This window comes from Verticillium alfalfae, genomic scaffold, assembly GCF_000150825.1.
Source record: "Verticillium alfalfae VaMs.102 supercont1.5 genomic scaffold, whole genome shotgun sequence".
NCBI lineage: Eukaryota > Fungi > Ascomycota > Sordariomycetes > Glomerellales > Plectosphaerellaceae > Verticillium > Verticillium alfalfae.
This window is the reverse complement of record NW_003315034.1, coordinates 2,303,596-2,317,438: the sequence shown is the minus strand read 5'-3', so window position 1 is coordinate 2,317,438 and position 13,843 is coordinate 2,303,596. Positions and strand designations below refer to the sequence as shown.

At 56.8% G+C, this 13,843-nt stretch overlaps 4 protein-coding genes across 4 annotated transcripts; 2 read left to right on the top strand and 2 right to left on the bottom strand.

Annotated features, from left to right (window-relative positions):
• Window positions 1–4,633: 4,633 nt before the first annotated feature.
• On the bottom strand, window positions 4,634–5,171 carry VDBG_05030 (predicted protein; the record flags this gene model as incomplete). Its single annotated transcript, XM_003005378.1, has 2 exons — window positions 4,634–4,981; window positions 5,115–5,171. 2 exons carry the CDS (start codon window positions 5,169–5,171, stop codon window positions 4,634–4,636), a joined length of 405 nt encoding a protein of 134 aa, XP_003005424.1.
• A 536-nt stretch (window positions 5,172–5,707) lies between these two features.
• On the top strand, window positions 5,708–8,851 carry VDBG_05029 (conserved hypothetical protein; the record flags this gene model as incomplete). The annotated part of the gene is made up of 2 exons (XM_003005377.1): window positions 5,708–6,716; window positions 6,774–8,851. The coding sequence occupies 2 exons, from the start codon at window positions 5,708–5,710 to the stop codon at window positions 8,849–8,851; spliced, it is 3,087 nt and encodes a 1,028-aa protein (XP_003005423.1).
• Window positions 8,852–9,101: 250 nt separating this feature from the next.
• VDBG_05028 (predicted protein) lies at window positions 9,102–10,553 on the bottom strand (the record flags this gene model as incomplete). The annotated part of the gene is made up of 1 exon (XM_003005376.1): window positions 9,102–10,553. One exon carries the CDS (start codon window positions 10,551–10,553, stop codon window positions 9,102–9,104), a length of 1,452 nt encoding a protein of 483 aa, XP_003005422.1.
• A 1,369-nt stretch (window positions 10,554–11,922) lies between these two features.
• Window positions 11,923–12,629, top strand: VDBG_05027 (DnaJ domain-containing protein; the record flags this gene model as incomplete). The annotated part of the gene is made up of 2 exons (XM_003005375.1): window positions 11,923–11,992; window positions 12,079–12,629. 2 exons carry the CDS (start codon window positions 11,923–11,925, stop codon window positions 12,627–12,629), a joined length of 621 nt encoding a protein of 206 aa, XP_003005421.1.
• Window positions 12,630–13,843: the final 1,214 nt, after the last annotated feature.

Here is a 13,843-nt window from a genome sequence, read left to right as displayed (position 1 = left end):
ATTCAGCTGGAAGCTGTCTCATTGACTAAATTCGGACCCCAGTTGGCCGCTCGCTACTCGTCCTGAGTACGCCCATTGTATGCTGTGTGCCAAAGCGAGCTTCGTCTTTGACGGCTACTCCGGTTGTGTTCCGTGGATCCCAGACATGTGCACGCGCGCGCTCGACTCACCATTGTCGACACATCGACGTTTGCCCCCATCACCACAGGGCTTCGCCTTGGCCCCACTAAAGAATCAAATGATGATATTCGCTCGTCAAAATATTCAGGTTACAGCCGCCATCGGTCTCCAGCTGACGAATCGCCTTTCTGCCAAGATGGAGCGGCGAGAGTTCGAGGTCGCCCGAGACCAGACCCTCGACCCGTCCGGAGATTTTGCTGATCGTGTGTACCAGGTCCCTACTCCCTTGGGTGCGTCTCCCTTCTCAAGGGGAGAACCCATTTAGCGCATCCTAGAAACCCAACTATTGTCTGCAGCCGCCGGGCCACGACACGTCCGGTAGCAAGTCACAATGGCCAGCCCTGAATCAATGCCGACAGTTTACGCAACGCCTGATTGAGGTTTCCAAGGCACACAGTCTTGGTCTGAACCGAGCGTGGGGCCCGAATAAGCGGCCCTGCTCGATCCCTCACCCAACCCTCAGATCCCCCAACCTAGGTCCGCGCTTTTCATCGACGTCATCCGGAGCATCAGCATAGACAGATCGTCACCGACTCCATCAACCTCCTGCACCGCGTGTCCCATATCGAGATCCTGCTCTGCGTGCCCAGTTTCTGCCATGCCACTTTGCCCTTTCAACCGAACCATCTGCATGGTCCCAAAACACAAAGGGTGACGGCGTAGCATCGATTTTTCATGCGCAGATACGATAAACCGGTTTCCCATCCAGGCCGCGGTTGTTGCTTTGCTTTTTTTTTTTTTCGCTCTCGCTTCTGTCTCTTTGTTTACTTCACACTAGCTCGTCCGTATCATGGGTGGCCAGCTCAGCCCTTTGAGCTTCTTAGAGCTCAATGGGAGGCGCTGCCAACGCACGAGATGCGGGCCATTGCCTCCCCTCCTGTTCTTTGCATCCCATCGACATCTACTGTGCACCTGCTTCACGATATGACTGGACGCTGCATCGGACTACTGGGCGGTAAGACATCTGGCCAATAGACGCACCCAATCGCCTCGTCCGCTGTGCAGAGCTAGCCTGTCGTGCTTGGACACTTGAGTTTGACCAAGCTGCAAGCTTCTGCTACAGTCGGGATGAAAGGGGCCGCAGCCGTGCTCTGGAGCAGCGGATTTCCCCCCATCAGAATGCGGAATGTGGAACATGGCCTCACCTTTCCAAGTCTTCCACGCCGTTCTCTGGATTCCGGGTGGCTGAGGGGTCCCCCCTCCCGAGGTTTGAGGCAAAGCATATTTGCAACAGCATAAAGCAAACTTGTCTGCCGAATCCTAGAACCTAGGTGCATCCAAACATGTCGCAGCAATGCGTTCTTCACCGAACCCCGGCTCAGTGGTCATGTGCAATCCTTTGGTAAGCTTGCTGCGGTGCGATGGTGTGACGGGGGCTGACCTCGAGGAGGGGCTGATTATGAGGGGATCACAGAGCAGAGTGCGGAGTAAACAAAGAAAAGTGACGCGATCCATGTAAACAATCACAGCTACGCGCCGAGACCCCTGCACACACGCGAGGTCACGTGTGCGATCCATTTAACCCGCTGGAGTCCTTCGACAACGGCGGCTTCCCGAATTCCTGGGAACTGGCGAACTATTACACCCCTTCCACACCCGCCACAAGACGGAGGAGGTTGACGACCTTGGTACAAAGATGACAGTGTTCAACACCCGCCATTGCCAAAACCTCAGTTCGGCGGTAATCTCCGTTCGTGATGCTACTACCATAGAGACTGGCATGCGCGATCACGGCCCAGATCGAAGATGGCTGGGCGAGTTGTCCAAAGTCTTCGCAATGTCAAGGCACATCAAGGCTAACTCCCTAAACGAGCAATGCTGCGAGATGGCTCGAGCCCAATTTTGTTGCAGGGAATGGGTGTCTGCAAGGCATAACCCTGGTGCCTGCAGACAGCTCAGAACATTCCAAGGTTGGCGTAGCGGGACCTTTCCGTGGACTGAAGAGTTGGGTGCCGACGCCGGACAGAAGTCTCAATTCTGAGCACGTCAGCTGTACTAGCCCTCAACTTCATTCACGACAGAACCGGTGCCAGGCATGTCCCAAGTGCTCAAAAGCGTGGCTTGACCGAGCTATACCCATGGATTCCGGAATACAAGCCGGCGCATTTTGTGTATTCGGCATATGACCTAGGAGACAAGAGACTGGCCAGCGGGAACTTACGCCAAGGTTGTGGTTCGAATCGCATAGCCTTTTCACGCTTGACTCCGATGCAGTGCATCCTCAAGCCATGATATTCAAGCAGGTTGCGCCTTGTAGACGAACAATTGATCATGAATAGGACGCCACTATCAGCCTGATTCACTCTATGGCTCTTACACCCGGGGTCTTCGGCCCGAGCATAGGAACGTGGTACCGCAGCTTGATGATATCCTCTGCAGCATGGTGTCGCGACGTCATTGCAATCAAACGATCCTCGTCCCCAAGACCTGACGGCGTCTTCCCGCATTCCAACACTGAAGCTCCGCCTCTGCCTCACCCTATGAAGCAGCCGTACGATCTGAATCATGGGCGTCCCATGTTATGTACTTGGTGCCTGCCAAGCTTTCTGGGCCCTGAACACGGGACCCTTCTCGGGAATGTGGTTTAAGGGGTGCATATGCCGTAAGCGAACCGCGACGCATTCCAGCGCGCGATATCCGTAGATGTCGGCTCCATTCATCTGGGTCCCCAGCCTGCCGTAGCCACATGGCGTCCGTGTCTCAGCGCTTTGGCGGTAGAAGCGGGTGTGCCTGGCGCTTGTCGGGTTCTCTGGAGGCGAGATCGCATCGCCACGGCGCTTTCCTCCCCTACGGAATTCTACGTAAATGACACCGTAACATCCCGGCAGCTCTTCGAGTGGCGAGTTTAATCTTTGCAAGGAACGTTCGTCACGCGGGCACAGTCGGCCATTAACACTGGCGTAACTGGCCACCGTAACGTCTCCTTTTCAAGGCCTGTGCCACAACCGCTGTGGTGGCATTCCGCGCCAGATTATCCTGCGTCTCTTTCCCCTTTCCTCTATATCCCGTAGTTCACTATTTTGCGCCTCAAGCGCGAATGCCACCGGGCTGCGCTACCTGTCGAGACCCTGAGATGATTACGTGGCGCCACCCGCGTGCCAGAGTCGGGGTTGACAGCAGGCTTGCCAGCTCCGGGGGCTCCAGGGTGCTCCATCGTGGTCGACGACGGGAGCGTCCAATCTCACTTCCAAGAGGAAACCGTTTCCAACCCTGTGCAAGTCAGGAAGCCGTGCTGTGGGGGTTTGCTCGTCGGTACAACCCCTGAGATTTTTATGTTGACATCGACGGTTGGAAAATGAGCCGAGATGAGTAGTTGAAGCTCGGGCTCGGGGTTCATTTTGTTCAGAGACCAGATCATCGTTATGACGATAACAACGATTACAGCATTGCGCGCAGCAAGGGACTCTGCGTCTCTTTGGTGATGCAGAAATAAACTTGGCCGCAATCTTCGGGAGATACCGAGCTCGTCACCGAGATGACTTGTGTGGTAATGGGATGGGGGTGTGAGCGGCTTTGCTTGAGAGCCGTCGAAAGAGACGCCAGCACGAGGTCCATTGGCTGCGAGCATGATCGACGCAATAGCGTGATGTTTCGGTGTGGCACGACGGGTGGTCTCTGGCTACCTGGTGGTGTCGTCGTTATTGACAGGCGAACACACGTCTCACGTCTACTGGATGGTGTAGGTGAATCATACAGCAGCAGAAAGCTGCCACGTTGACTCATGTGAGCAACTCAAGTTCGGTGACACTGGTGGTGGTTGTTTGGGGCGAGATATGGTCGATGAGTGGTCGTAGTGGTATGATGCCGACTGCTGGTGTGTACCGGCTCTGCGCCTGGTGATGGGAGGAGAGAAGCAGCATTCGTATTCTTCGGGTTTTCAAGAACATGACTTTGTTTGTCCAGTCCTGATAGATACCAGACGTATTTGGGGTTGTGAAACTTGTGTTGCAGCTGCTTCGTTGTCTTGATAATTTATCCAGTATTCTTTTGTCCGTCAACATCTTGTGTGGGGAAGCTTACTTGATCCGAACTTGTATTCTATGACCAGAGCATGATCACATTATAGTTTTGAATTTTCCTGTCTGGATATTGAAGCAGTATTATGTTTGATACACTACCTTAAATGACAAACTGTGTAGTATACAACGGCAATTATCGTTTCAGATATTGTCATTGTGATTGTGATTGACCGTTATCCACTTTCATAGGAGAATTAATTATAATGAGGCTACAGATGAAAACACCGTTCATGAGATCCGGAGGTCAAAGGATTAGAAAGTCTTATGAGCAACACCAGAATCAGTGTTTGATCACTTGATCACAAGACCTCCATATTTTTTTGTTTCTCAAAAGGGTTGATTGATATTACGCAGTATTACTTGTACTCGTAAAGCTGATAGCATCGTAAGTGTACAAATCACCATGCAACCAGCAAACCGCTACAGACAACAACTCATACAGCCATCAAGATCGACGGCGCTAGGACCATACCTAGCAGCGGCTCATCGGTGACATGCGCGATTCTATCGCCCTCCATGACCAACCCGTCCGCGGTGACTACCAATTCGCGCCCGATCGTTCCCGACGTCACGGCTGCATACACGTCCTCCGTCTGGGTTGTCGTCTCGCCAAAGTAGTCAAACGTGCGCATGGGCGTCGGGCCGCCTTCAGGGTCCTGGAACCATGTTGACCTGAAGACGACCGTCACACTGGCTGAGATGCCGTCCATGGCGAAGATGCCAGCAGTCTCGTACGCGTCAGAGCAGACGAGACCGGGCGAGTAGCTATAGTACCGAGAGGCCTATTCGAGGTAGTCTGCCGTCGAGGGATAGATGGCGTCGACCTCACAAGAGCCTAGTACTACACGACTGAAACGCCAGAGATCCTCGGATCGGCGACGCCGCTGACTCTGGTACTGACTAGAAGAGACGAACATGCTCAGGGCTGGCGTTGCGGGAAACGAATTCACCGGCCGAGCTGGCTGTTGGCATGCTGGACCAGCACGCTTGTGTGTCCCCAGATCTCTCAAAGCATGGAGTATCATGGCAAGATCCGTGTTTATTTTGGTGAAAGCAAATAGTTTCTTGAACATGGTACTTGCAATGAGGAACAATCATTCGTTCAGTTAGCTCAGTAGTTCTTCCAGCCAGAATCTCTCTCATGACGAAAAGTACTCCGTATATCTTGGGGTGCATGGCCCAACATGGCCAAGGTTGTGAGCCACGCTTGGAAGCCAAGCCTGTAAAGGAGCCACCTACACAGGTTTGCAACATGGAAAGTTGTCATGATCGACGATACAGTTGATGGTGGTCGTGATGTTGACCGAAACGACACCCCACCTTAGGCGCGGCTAACAGTGGGGGGAAATCGCGGGGCGGCCGCTCCAATGTTCGAGGCGGTCACAACCGGCAGAAACTTTCTCGCTGACATTTTTTGATGATGCGCTTCACAAGTTGCCCAAGTCGTCGCTATTCAATTGATCCCGATCACCAGATCCTGGCCAATCGAGACCCCTTCCGACGTAATCATGACGAAGACAGCTTCGGCGAAACGCAAGCGCGCCGAGCGCGAGGCTCTCAAGGAGTCGGAGCGAGCCACGAAGCGCACCAAGAGCGGCGACCCGGAAGACCTCTACGACAAGAAGCTTTTCGTCGAAAAGTCCGCCGGCGCCGACCGCGTGCGCGAGGCCAGGCTCTACGAGCTCCTGGGAAGCGAAGACTCTGACGAGCGAGTGGCCGCTGCCGAGACTGTCATCGCCAGCCTGCTCGACGGTGATGGAGTCCCCGAGGACGTCCTCAAGCGCCACCTCGACTGGCGCCTCTTCCGTGGCCTTGCGAGCGGTCGCGCCGGCGCCCGTCTCGGCTACAGCCTCGTCATCACCGAAATTCTGCGCCAGCTGTTTGGTGGCGACGCATTGAGCGCCTCCCGATACCCCGGCCTGACCTTCGACAAGGTCCTGGACATCCTCCACGAGCGGACCAAGCCGACGGGACACATGACGGGTCAGGAAGAGAGGGACTTTTACTTTGGCAAGCTGTTCGGGCTCGACTGCTTCGTGCGCGCGGGCTTCCTGGACGACGACCTCGACAAGTGGGACAATATTCTGCAGCAGCTGCTGGACCTTGCCGACAAGAAGGTCTGGCTGCGGTCGCACTGCGGCTGGGTCGTCATGCAGGCGGTGCCCAAGCTCAAGGCTGATGTTGTCGCCTCCATCATCCAGAAGCTCAAGGCCGCCAAGTGGACCAAGACCCCCGAAGGTGTGGGCATCTGGCTGGCGGCGCTCGAGACGCACCCCGAGCTCGACGGCCAGGGCGTCGAGAACCCACTGGATCCCAAGGTCCTGCCCAACCTGCCGGCCATTCTCAAAGACAGCGTGTCGGGCGAGGAAGCCGAGGAGGAGAGCGCTGCGAAGACGAAGAAGAAGACGGCCAACTGGTCGCACCAGCTGCACTTTGTCTGGCCCTACCTGCTCGGCTACTACGTCAGCAAAGGCGCCGTCACCGACTTTGTCGCTTTTTGGAGGCGTGCTGTCGATGGTGAGTCCTGCCGACGCTAAGGACCGTAGATTGGGAGACCGGGCTGACGATCGACAGACAACCTGTTCATCAAGAGCGCATCCGATGGCCAGAAGCTGCGTGGCTTCGTCGTCCTGCAGACGCTGTTGATGCACCCCCTCGAGGGCAACGAATCGACCCTCGAAAGTTTCCTCCCCCACATGTTCAGCAAGAACCTCATGACCTGCCTCATGAACCAGGCCGCGAGCGAGGGTCGCTACCTCCACCGCGCCGCCTGCGCCACCCTGCGCACCGTTGCCCAGGCGGCCCAGCGATCCCCCGAGTTCACGAGCATCATAATCGAAAACTTGACCACCAACAACGGCGTTTACAACTTTGATGTCAGGACGGGCGCCAAGACGATCGAGACGGTCCTCCAGCGCATCAAGCCCGACGTGGCGGATGACGTCGTTGGCGTGCTGAGCGCTCCCGTCATCAAGTCGTGCACAACCGGAAAGGACATGGACAAGGTCAAGGTCGAGCTGCGCGCCTACGTCGAGTATCTCTTCAAGATGGCCACGGCTGCGCCCGAGGCGGCTCTCCAGGAGCTCATCTCCCTGGCGTACGCGCCGCCGATCTGGGTCCCTGAAAATGCGTCCGAGTTCGTCAAGGATCTGAGCCGGAACCGCCTCCAGTCGGCGTTTGCGAACCTGTCCAAGAAGGCCGAGGACACGACGTATCTCTGCACCGCCATTGAGGCCATCAGCCCGGACTACATCCAGATGGACGCCAAGCTGAAGAAGGCCGTCGCTGACGCGCGTAAGAAGCTCAAGGCCCTGCTGCAAACCGCCTCGGTCAAGCCCGCCGCCGACGGTGCCTCGGACGAGATGAACGTGGCCAAGGGCCTCTCGCTCCTCTACGCGATCGCCATCTTCCAGCTCTACAACGCCGAGCCTGACGCGTTGCAACTTCTTGACGACCTCCGGGACTACCAGTCGCGGATGAAGACGGACGAGGACGAGGCGGCCGAGTTTCTTATCGAGATTCTCCTCTCCATGGTGTCGCAGGATTCCGTGCTGCTGCGGCAGATCTCGCAGCAGGTCTTTGGCTGCTTCGCCAGCCGCGTGACGTCCAAGGCGCTGGAGCTCCTTCTCGATGTCTTGTCGGCGGATGAGAACGCCAAGGGCCAGCAGTCATTGTTCGACATTGAGAACGACGACGTTGACCTGGAAGATTTTGAGGAAGAAGACGACGAGGACGAGGATGACGAGGACGATGAAGATGATGACGTGGAAGAGATCAACGTGGACGACGCCTCGGAACTGGAAATTGATTCTGACGTCGAGTTTGTCACCCTCAACGCCGCCGACGGCACAAGCGAGGAGAAGGAGGGCGAAGACGAGTCGGATGCGGACTCGGAGGACGAGGCGGCCGAAGACGAAGACGCAGAGGAAGCCAAAAACCTCGAGGCCATCGACGACGCCCTCGGCAAGATTCTCAACAGCCACCGCCTCGACAAGGACGCCGACGCTTCCGACTCGGACGCCGACATGACCGATTCCGAAATGCTCGCCCTCGACGAGAAGCTGTCGGCCGTCTTCAAGGACCGCATCAAGACCAAGCCCAGCAAGAAGAAGGAGCGCAAGGCGGCCAAGGAGTCCGTCATCAACTTCAAACGCCGCGTCCTCTCGCTGCTGGATATTTACATCCGCTCCGAGGCCGGCAGCCCCGTCGCCATCGCCGCCCTGCTGCCCCTCGTCCAGCTGATCCGCACGACGACGGTCAAGTCGCTGTCCGACCGCTCGCTGGAGCTCACAAAGGAGTACCAGAAGCAGCTCAAGAAGGCGCGGGCGGCGAACAAGAAGCAGAAGAAGACGGTCAAGGTGGACGCCGAAGCCACGCTGCAGCTGCTGAAAGATATTCACACCGAGGCTGCGGCCAGCGAGATGAACGACCACGCCAAGGCCGCGGCTGCCGCGAGCCTGATTGTCGGATCGACGCTGTTCATCGCCGACAAGGCGAGTCGGCCGGCTGTCGAGGCCGAGTTTGCCAAGCTCGAGCGCAAGCCGGAGAAGAAGGGGCGCAAGTCGAACAAGAAGAAGAAGGCGGGTGATATCGACATGGCCATGGACTGGAAGAACTGGCGGCAGAACTATGAGGCGACCAAGAGGAAGTAGGTCTATCTGTCGTGCGTTGGGGAGTCTAGAGCGAGGGCCAACAGCCAACAACCGAATACCAAGATTTGATTGAGATTTACGTGCAAGGTGCTCACACTAGAAAGAAATGCTTGCCGTCATACCTTGACCTACATGATCATGTGTTCCTTCTGGTGTACCATCCTCCCGCATCAGTACTATCTTCTGCCCGAACCGGTCTACAGCTGCAAAAGATGAGAACGACACCCGGACCTACTAGCAACTCGATACATTAACGAAAATACCTCGCCACCATCCAGTCTCCAGTCGGCACCGTGCCTACCATGCATCCACTCAAGGCCTTCAACCCCGTGATTGAACACTTGCTTCGTCGCGGGAACGGCGGGGAGACCAGCCTCCTCTCGCCGCGGCCGCTTCCACGAACTCGGTGCGAAGCCTGCGGCCTAAAGTTATCTCCCGACCCCACTCCGAACTGCGACATGGGCCGGGGATCGAGTGACTCCTCATGCTCTAGACGGTAAGTAGTGCCCACAGGATGGCCCATCCTGGGCTCAGGAGTTACAACGCGGTACTCGGGACGATATGGAAGAAATCCCGGTGCGCTTGTTGGCTGGGATCGTTCTGCAGAGAGAAAGCGCGACTGGGGTCGAGCCGAGACGGACTCACTATGTTCATGGGCATATGTCGTGCCGCTGCCATTGCCATTGCCAGACACAGGCACAGGCTCAGGTGTAGCACCGCGGTTTTCCGGTCGATAGGGACTGAAGTCCTCCCGAGTCGACGCCTGGGGCCGACTTCGAGCTGCAGACCCAGTGCGTGATGGGTTGACTGGCGCCGGCCGGCCCTGAGACCTATTGAGGGAGCTACCAAGCTGGACCCCCTGATGTTCAACCTGATTCGAGCGGCGGAACGCTTGCGGTCTCGGTGGCGGACGAGCACCCGCCGCTGCCCCAACGCTTCCCCGTAGAGGGGGACATTTGTCAGTGTCGTCTTCAAACTCATACCTACCCCTGGGTCCTCGATGGAAAGATGTCATGCTTGACTCGGCGCGAATATGAACAGGCGCTTGACGGCTTGAGTACGGATTGGGCAAGCTACGCGTGGCTGAAGGAGGGTCATTGACCGCCCTCTCAAGTGACGGGAAGCTCTCTGGAGCAACCGCGGGACGGCGGTCCCGCTGCTCGCGGCGTTCCTCACAACGAGCGTCTCCGATGCGGGCCTTCAGCTCGTGCTCGAGACGGTCGATTTCTGCACTTGTCAGTCTAACAGGAGGAGGGGCGATAACTCTGTTGTTGACGATGAGATGGCCAGAGTTGACATCCATCCTGATCTGGCTGGGCTCCAGGCCCAAGTGGTCAAAAATCCAGTTCATCCAGATATCAAAACTCCGCTCGGCCCTGCGATCGAACAGCACAAGGCGCGCGACAATGGGATGGATTAAACCTCTGGTGCTACGCAGGTCTGACTGCAAGAACATCCGGAATCGGGAGAGTGCCCGCTCAAGACTGGTGGAGCCCATGCTCTCCAGCCCCTGAATGCCCGTTGATACCTGGCTGTGACGCTGGTTGGCGTTGGCCAAGGCCACACAGCCTGTGCAAGTTGTAAAGCGGGCACCCAGGCCTGCTCTTGCAAGACGGATCCTTTCAATGCACTGACAAACTCTTGAGGAGCAGTAGCAGCTAGGCGCGGGCCGATGAAAGGGGCAAAGCTGGGCGCCCGGCATTTGTGTAGCTTGTGTGGGTTGTGAAAACGCGTACGGGTGTGGTTGGTGTCAACTTCTTCTGAGGTGAAAATTCACTTTTGAGACGCTTGTCCAGGACCTGCGGAATTAGGAATGTTCAACACACAGAAAAAGAGGTATGGTAAGTCAGGTAGCATGCGATGATATGAATAAGCACGGTTGAGTCTTGGGCTGGTGTGGTTCCAGCGGAAAGTGGATGTTGGTGTGGCCAAGAGAGCAGAGGGAAAGAGAGAGAGAGACTCGACCACACAATGACCGGAGCTTATAACCAGTAGAGATGCCTTTGAAGATGAACTTGTTTCGAACAATGTCTATGTTTGTGTGGCCGTAACGAAGACGGTCGAGTTTGGGACCCGTGTTTTCACAGTGAGACTGGACTTGACCAGCTCTTTGTTCCATAGTAAGACTGCCATATTGTTTGAGATACCCGCGTTTTGAACAGCAAGTCTGAGCGAAATATAACAGCAACACAGGGGAGTTGAGCAGAGGACCATGTCCATTAGTTGAGCTCACTAGTTGTGATTTCCGTTTCGTGGGAGGTTCGCTGCATTCGTGTCTTCTCGAGCCATCATAATTGTTATTATGACTGAGGGATAAAAAAGCAAATTACTCACACTTTTGGGGGCTAGGAATTATAAGGATCAAGAGACAGATGATATCCTTCGATATAAGGAAGGAAGGAAGAGAACGGCGAAGACGAGACCTCGTCCATAATGAGGCCAAAGAGCATGCATCTATCGAGTACTACCTCAATCGGGTATGACACTACCCGCATAACTCTTATCTCGATACTCCCTTATACTCTACCTAGGTACCTTACCTTAAGGTAGTTAGGTACTCAGGTACCCAGCAGATGGACAGATCGGACCAGACCCCAAATAGGGCAAGCGGAGGAGATGGTGACCCCTGCCACTGTTGCGCTGGTGCAGTGCTCCTGCTGCCGCCAGGGTCCATGTCGCATCTGGATCAAGAAGTTACCTTTGCCCGTGCTCCCTTCTCCATTCTCCCCCCCCCAAGAGACCACCTGGCGTCCCACGTCGACGACAGACAACAACTTTTTTCTCCGCCTGAAGCCCATCAACGGGACTGGCTGCCCTTCCGTCTTGTGAGTCGAGTCGAAAACACCAATTGGCCAAGCTGACCCTGCGTTCATAGCACGGCATTTCTTCTCCCCCTCAGGAGGACACGCCCTCCCTTACGAGCAACATCCCTCACCTGGGAGCTGCTCCGTCAGAAAATGTTCGCCTCCCTTTACTGCATGAAAAGGCTTCGCTGACAATTTTCTCTTCGCCGCCGTTCAGTCTGCTTCGAACACAACACCTGACGGACCCTGACGTACTACATCGCCACGATGAAGTTCATGACCCTGTTGTTCGGCCTCTTGGGCTTGGTGACTGTGGCCGCCGCCTGGAGCAAGGAAGGTTTGTACCGTGTCCTCCTCCTGTCCCACCCACTCTCCTTGCCATTGACCCCTGAAGCTGATCTTGTTCCCCCTCTCTTCCCGCAGATCGTGAAATCTTCCGCATCCGCGACGAGCTGCGCGCTCACATGGAAGACCCCGACCAGAGCTTCTACGACCTTCTCGGCATCAAGCCCTCGGCCTCGATCGAAGACATTAGCAAGGCCTTCCGCAAGATTACGCGCTCCCTTCACCCCGACAAGGTCGCGCAGAAGCTCAAGGCTGAGCGTATCGCCGCCAAGAAGGCCGGCACCTTCATCCCCGGCGTCAACATCAACAAGCCGCCGAGCCAGAAGGAGATTCGCGCCGCCGTCAAGGTCGCCGAGGAGCGCCAGTCGCGCCTCAGTCTCGTCCGCAACATCCTCAGCGGGCCCGAACGCGACCGCTACGACCACTTCCTCCGCAACGGCTTCCCCGCCTGGAAGGGCACAAACTACTACTATGACCGCTACCGCCCCGGTCTCGGCACCGCCCTGTTCGGCGTCTTCTTCTTCGCCGGCGGCGCCCATCCACTACCTCGCCCTCTACATGAACCACCGCCGCCACAAGGACTTTATCGAGCGCTACATCAAGTTCGCCCGCGACCAGGCTTGGGGTGACAACCTCGACGTCCCCGGCATCGACTACGCCTCGCCCTCCCCTCCCCCTGCCGGACGACGACGAGCAGCAGCAGGCCGCCCTCCCTGTCAACCGCCGCCGGCGCCGCTTCGGGGGAGAAGGCCGCCCGCAGGAGAAGGGCACCACAAAGGTCAAGCCCAGCGTGGGGAGGGGGCCCCCCCACCCCCGGGGGGAGGACGGAGGGGAACCCCCCGCGGGACCCCGCAAGGGCGGCATTGCCGAAAACGGAAAGGCCTCCGCCGCCGAATCAAGGGGGGAACGCGGGGAACTTGAGGAGCAGGGACAGGGAGGGCAAACCTCGGGCAGGGTCCCTTCTTGGGGGGGGGTTCGGCCCCAATTCTCCAAAAATGCCCCCTTTTTTTCAAATTGGGGACCCGGGAAGGAAAAAAAAAACTACCGAGAGATTGGTTGCCCCCCCCGAATCTTAAAGAACCCAACCTTTCTTTGGAAAAGGGCGGGGGGTTCGGCTTCCCCCGGTCTGGGCCTTCAACAGCACCGTCGGACGCGCGCTCGGCAAGAAGCCCGCCGCCGAGGACCTCGACCTCGTCGACGTCGACTCGGACAATGACCCCGTCCACGACACGCCCGGCACCGACTCGGCCGCCGAGGACTTTGAGCTGCTCGACAAGTCGACCGACTCGCTCGGCAAGGCCAAGTCATCGGGCGCCCAGGCCGGCGCCAAGGTCAACAGGCGGAAGAAGAGCAAGCGGTGAGCGGACATGCCGGTTGCCGTCCTAGGCACCTACTTGCGGTTCATGGCGCGCATTGGGCCTTCCTTCGCCTGACGTCGGTAGTGAAGGAGTTTGACAGGTTGTCGATGATGCAGGTGAATACAAAAGAGAAAGAAAAAAGGAGTGAGGCAGAGGCAGAAACACCGTGACAAGACAAACCTAGGATGCGGCCGGCAGCGCCGTCTCCAACATGATCTGGTCATTGGGGCCACGAAAAAGTCAAACACTGAAAGAAAATATACATGTGCAAAGCTCTCTGACAGTGTTGCTTTGCCTGCCTCGACGCTGTCTCAGCAAGTGAACTGTGAATAAAGTGCCTGGTCCTCTTTGCCATTGTCGCACCAGTTCCCCGTCTAACACGCCACTCGCTCCCCAGCGCATTCCATGCCTCGGATGGGAGGGGTGCAACTGGAATGGCTGCCGTCGATCAAAGGGGACCCGCCGCGGGGCGCCTCAGGCTGAGG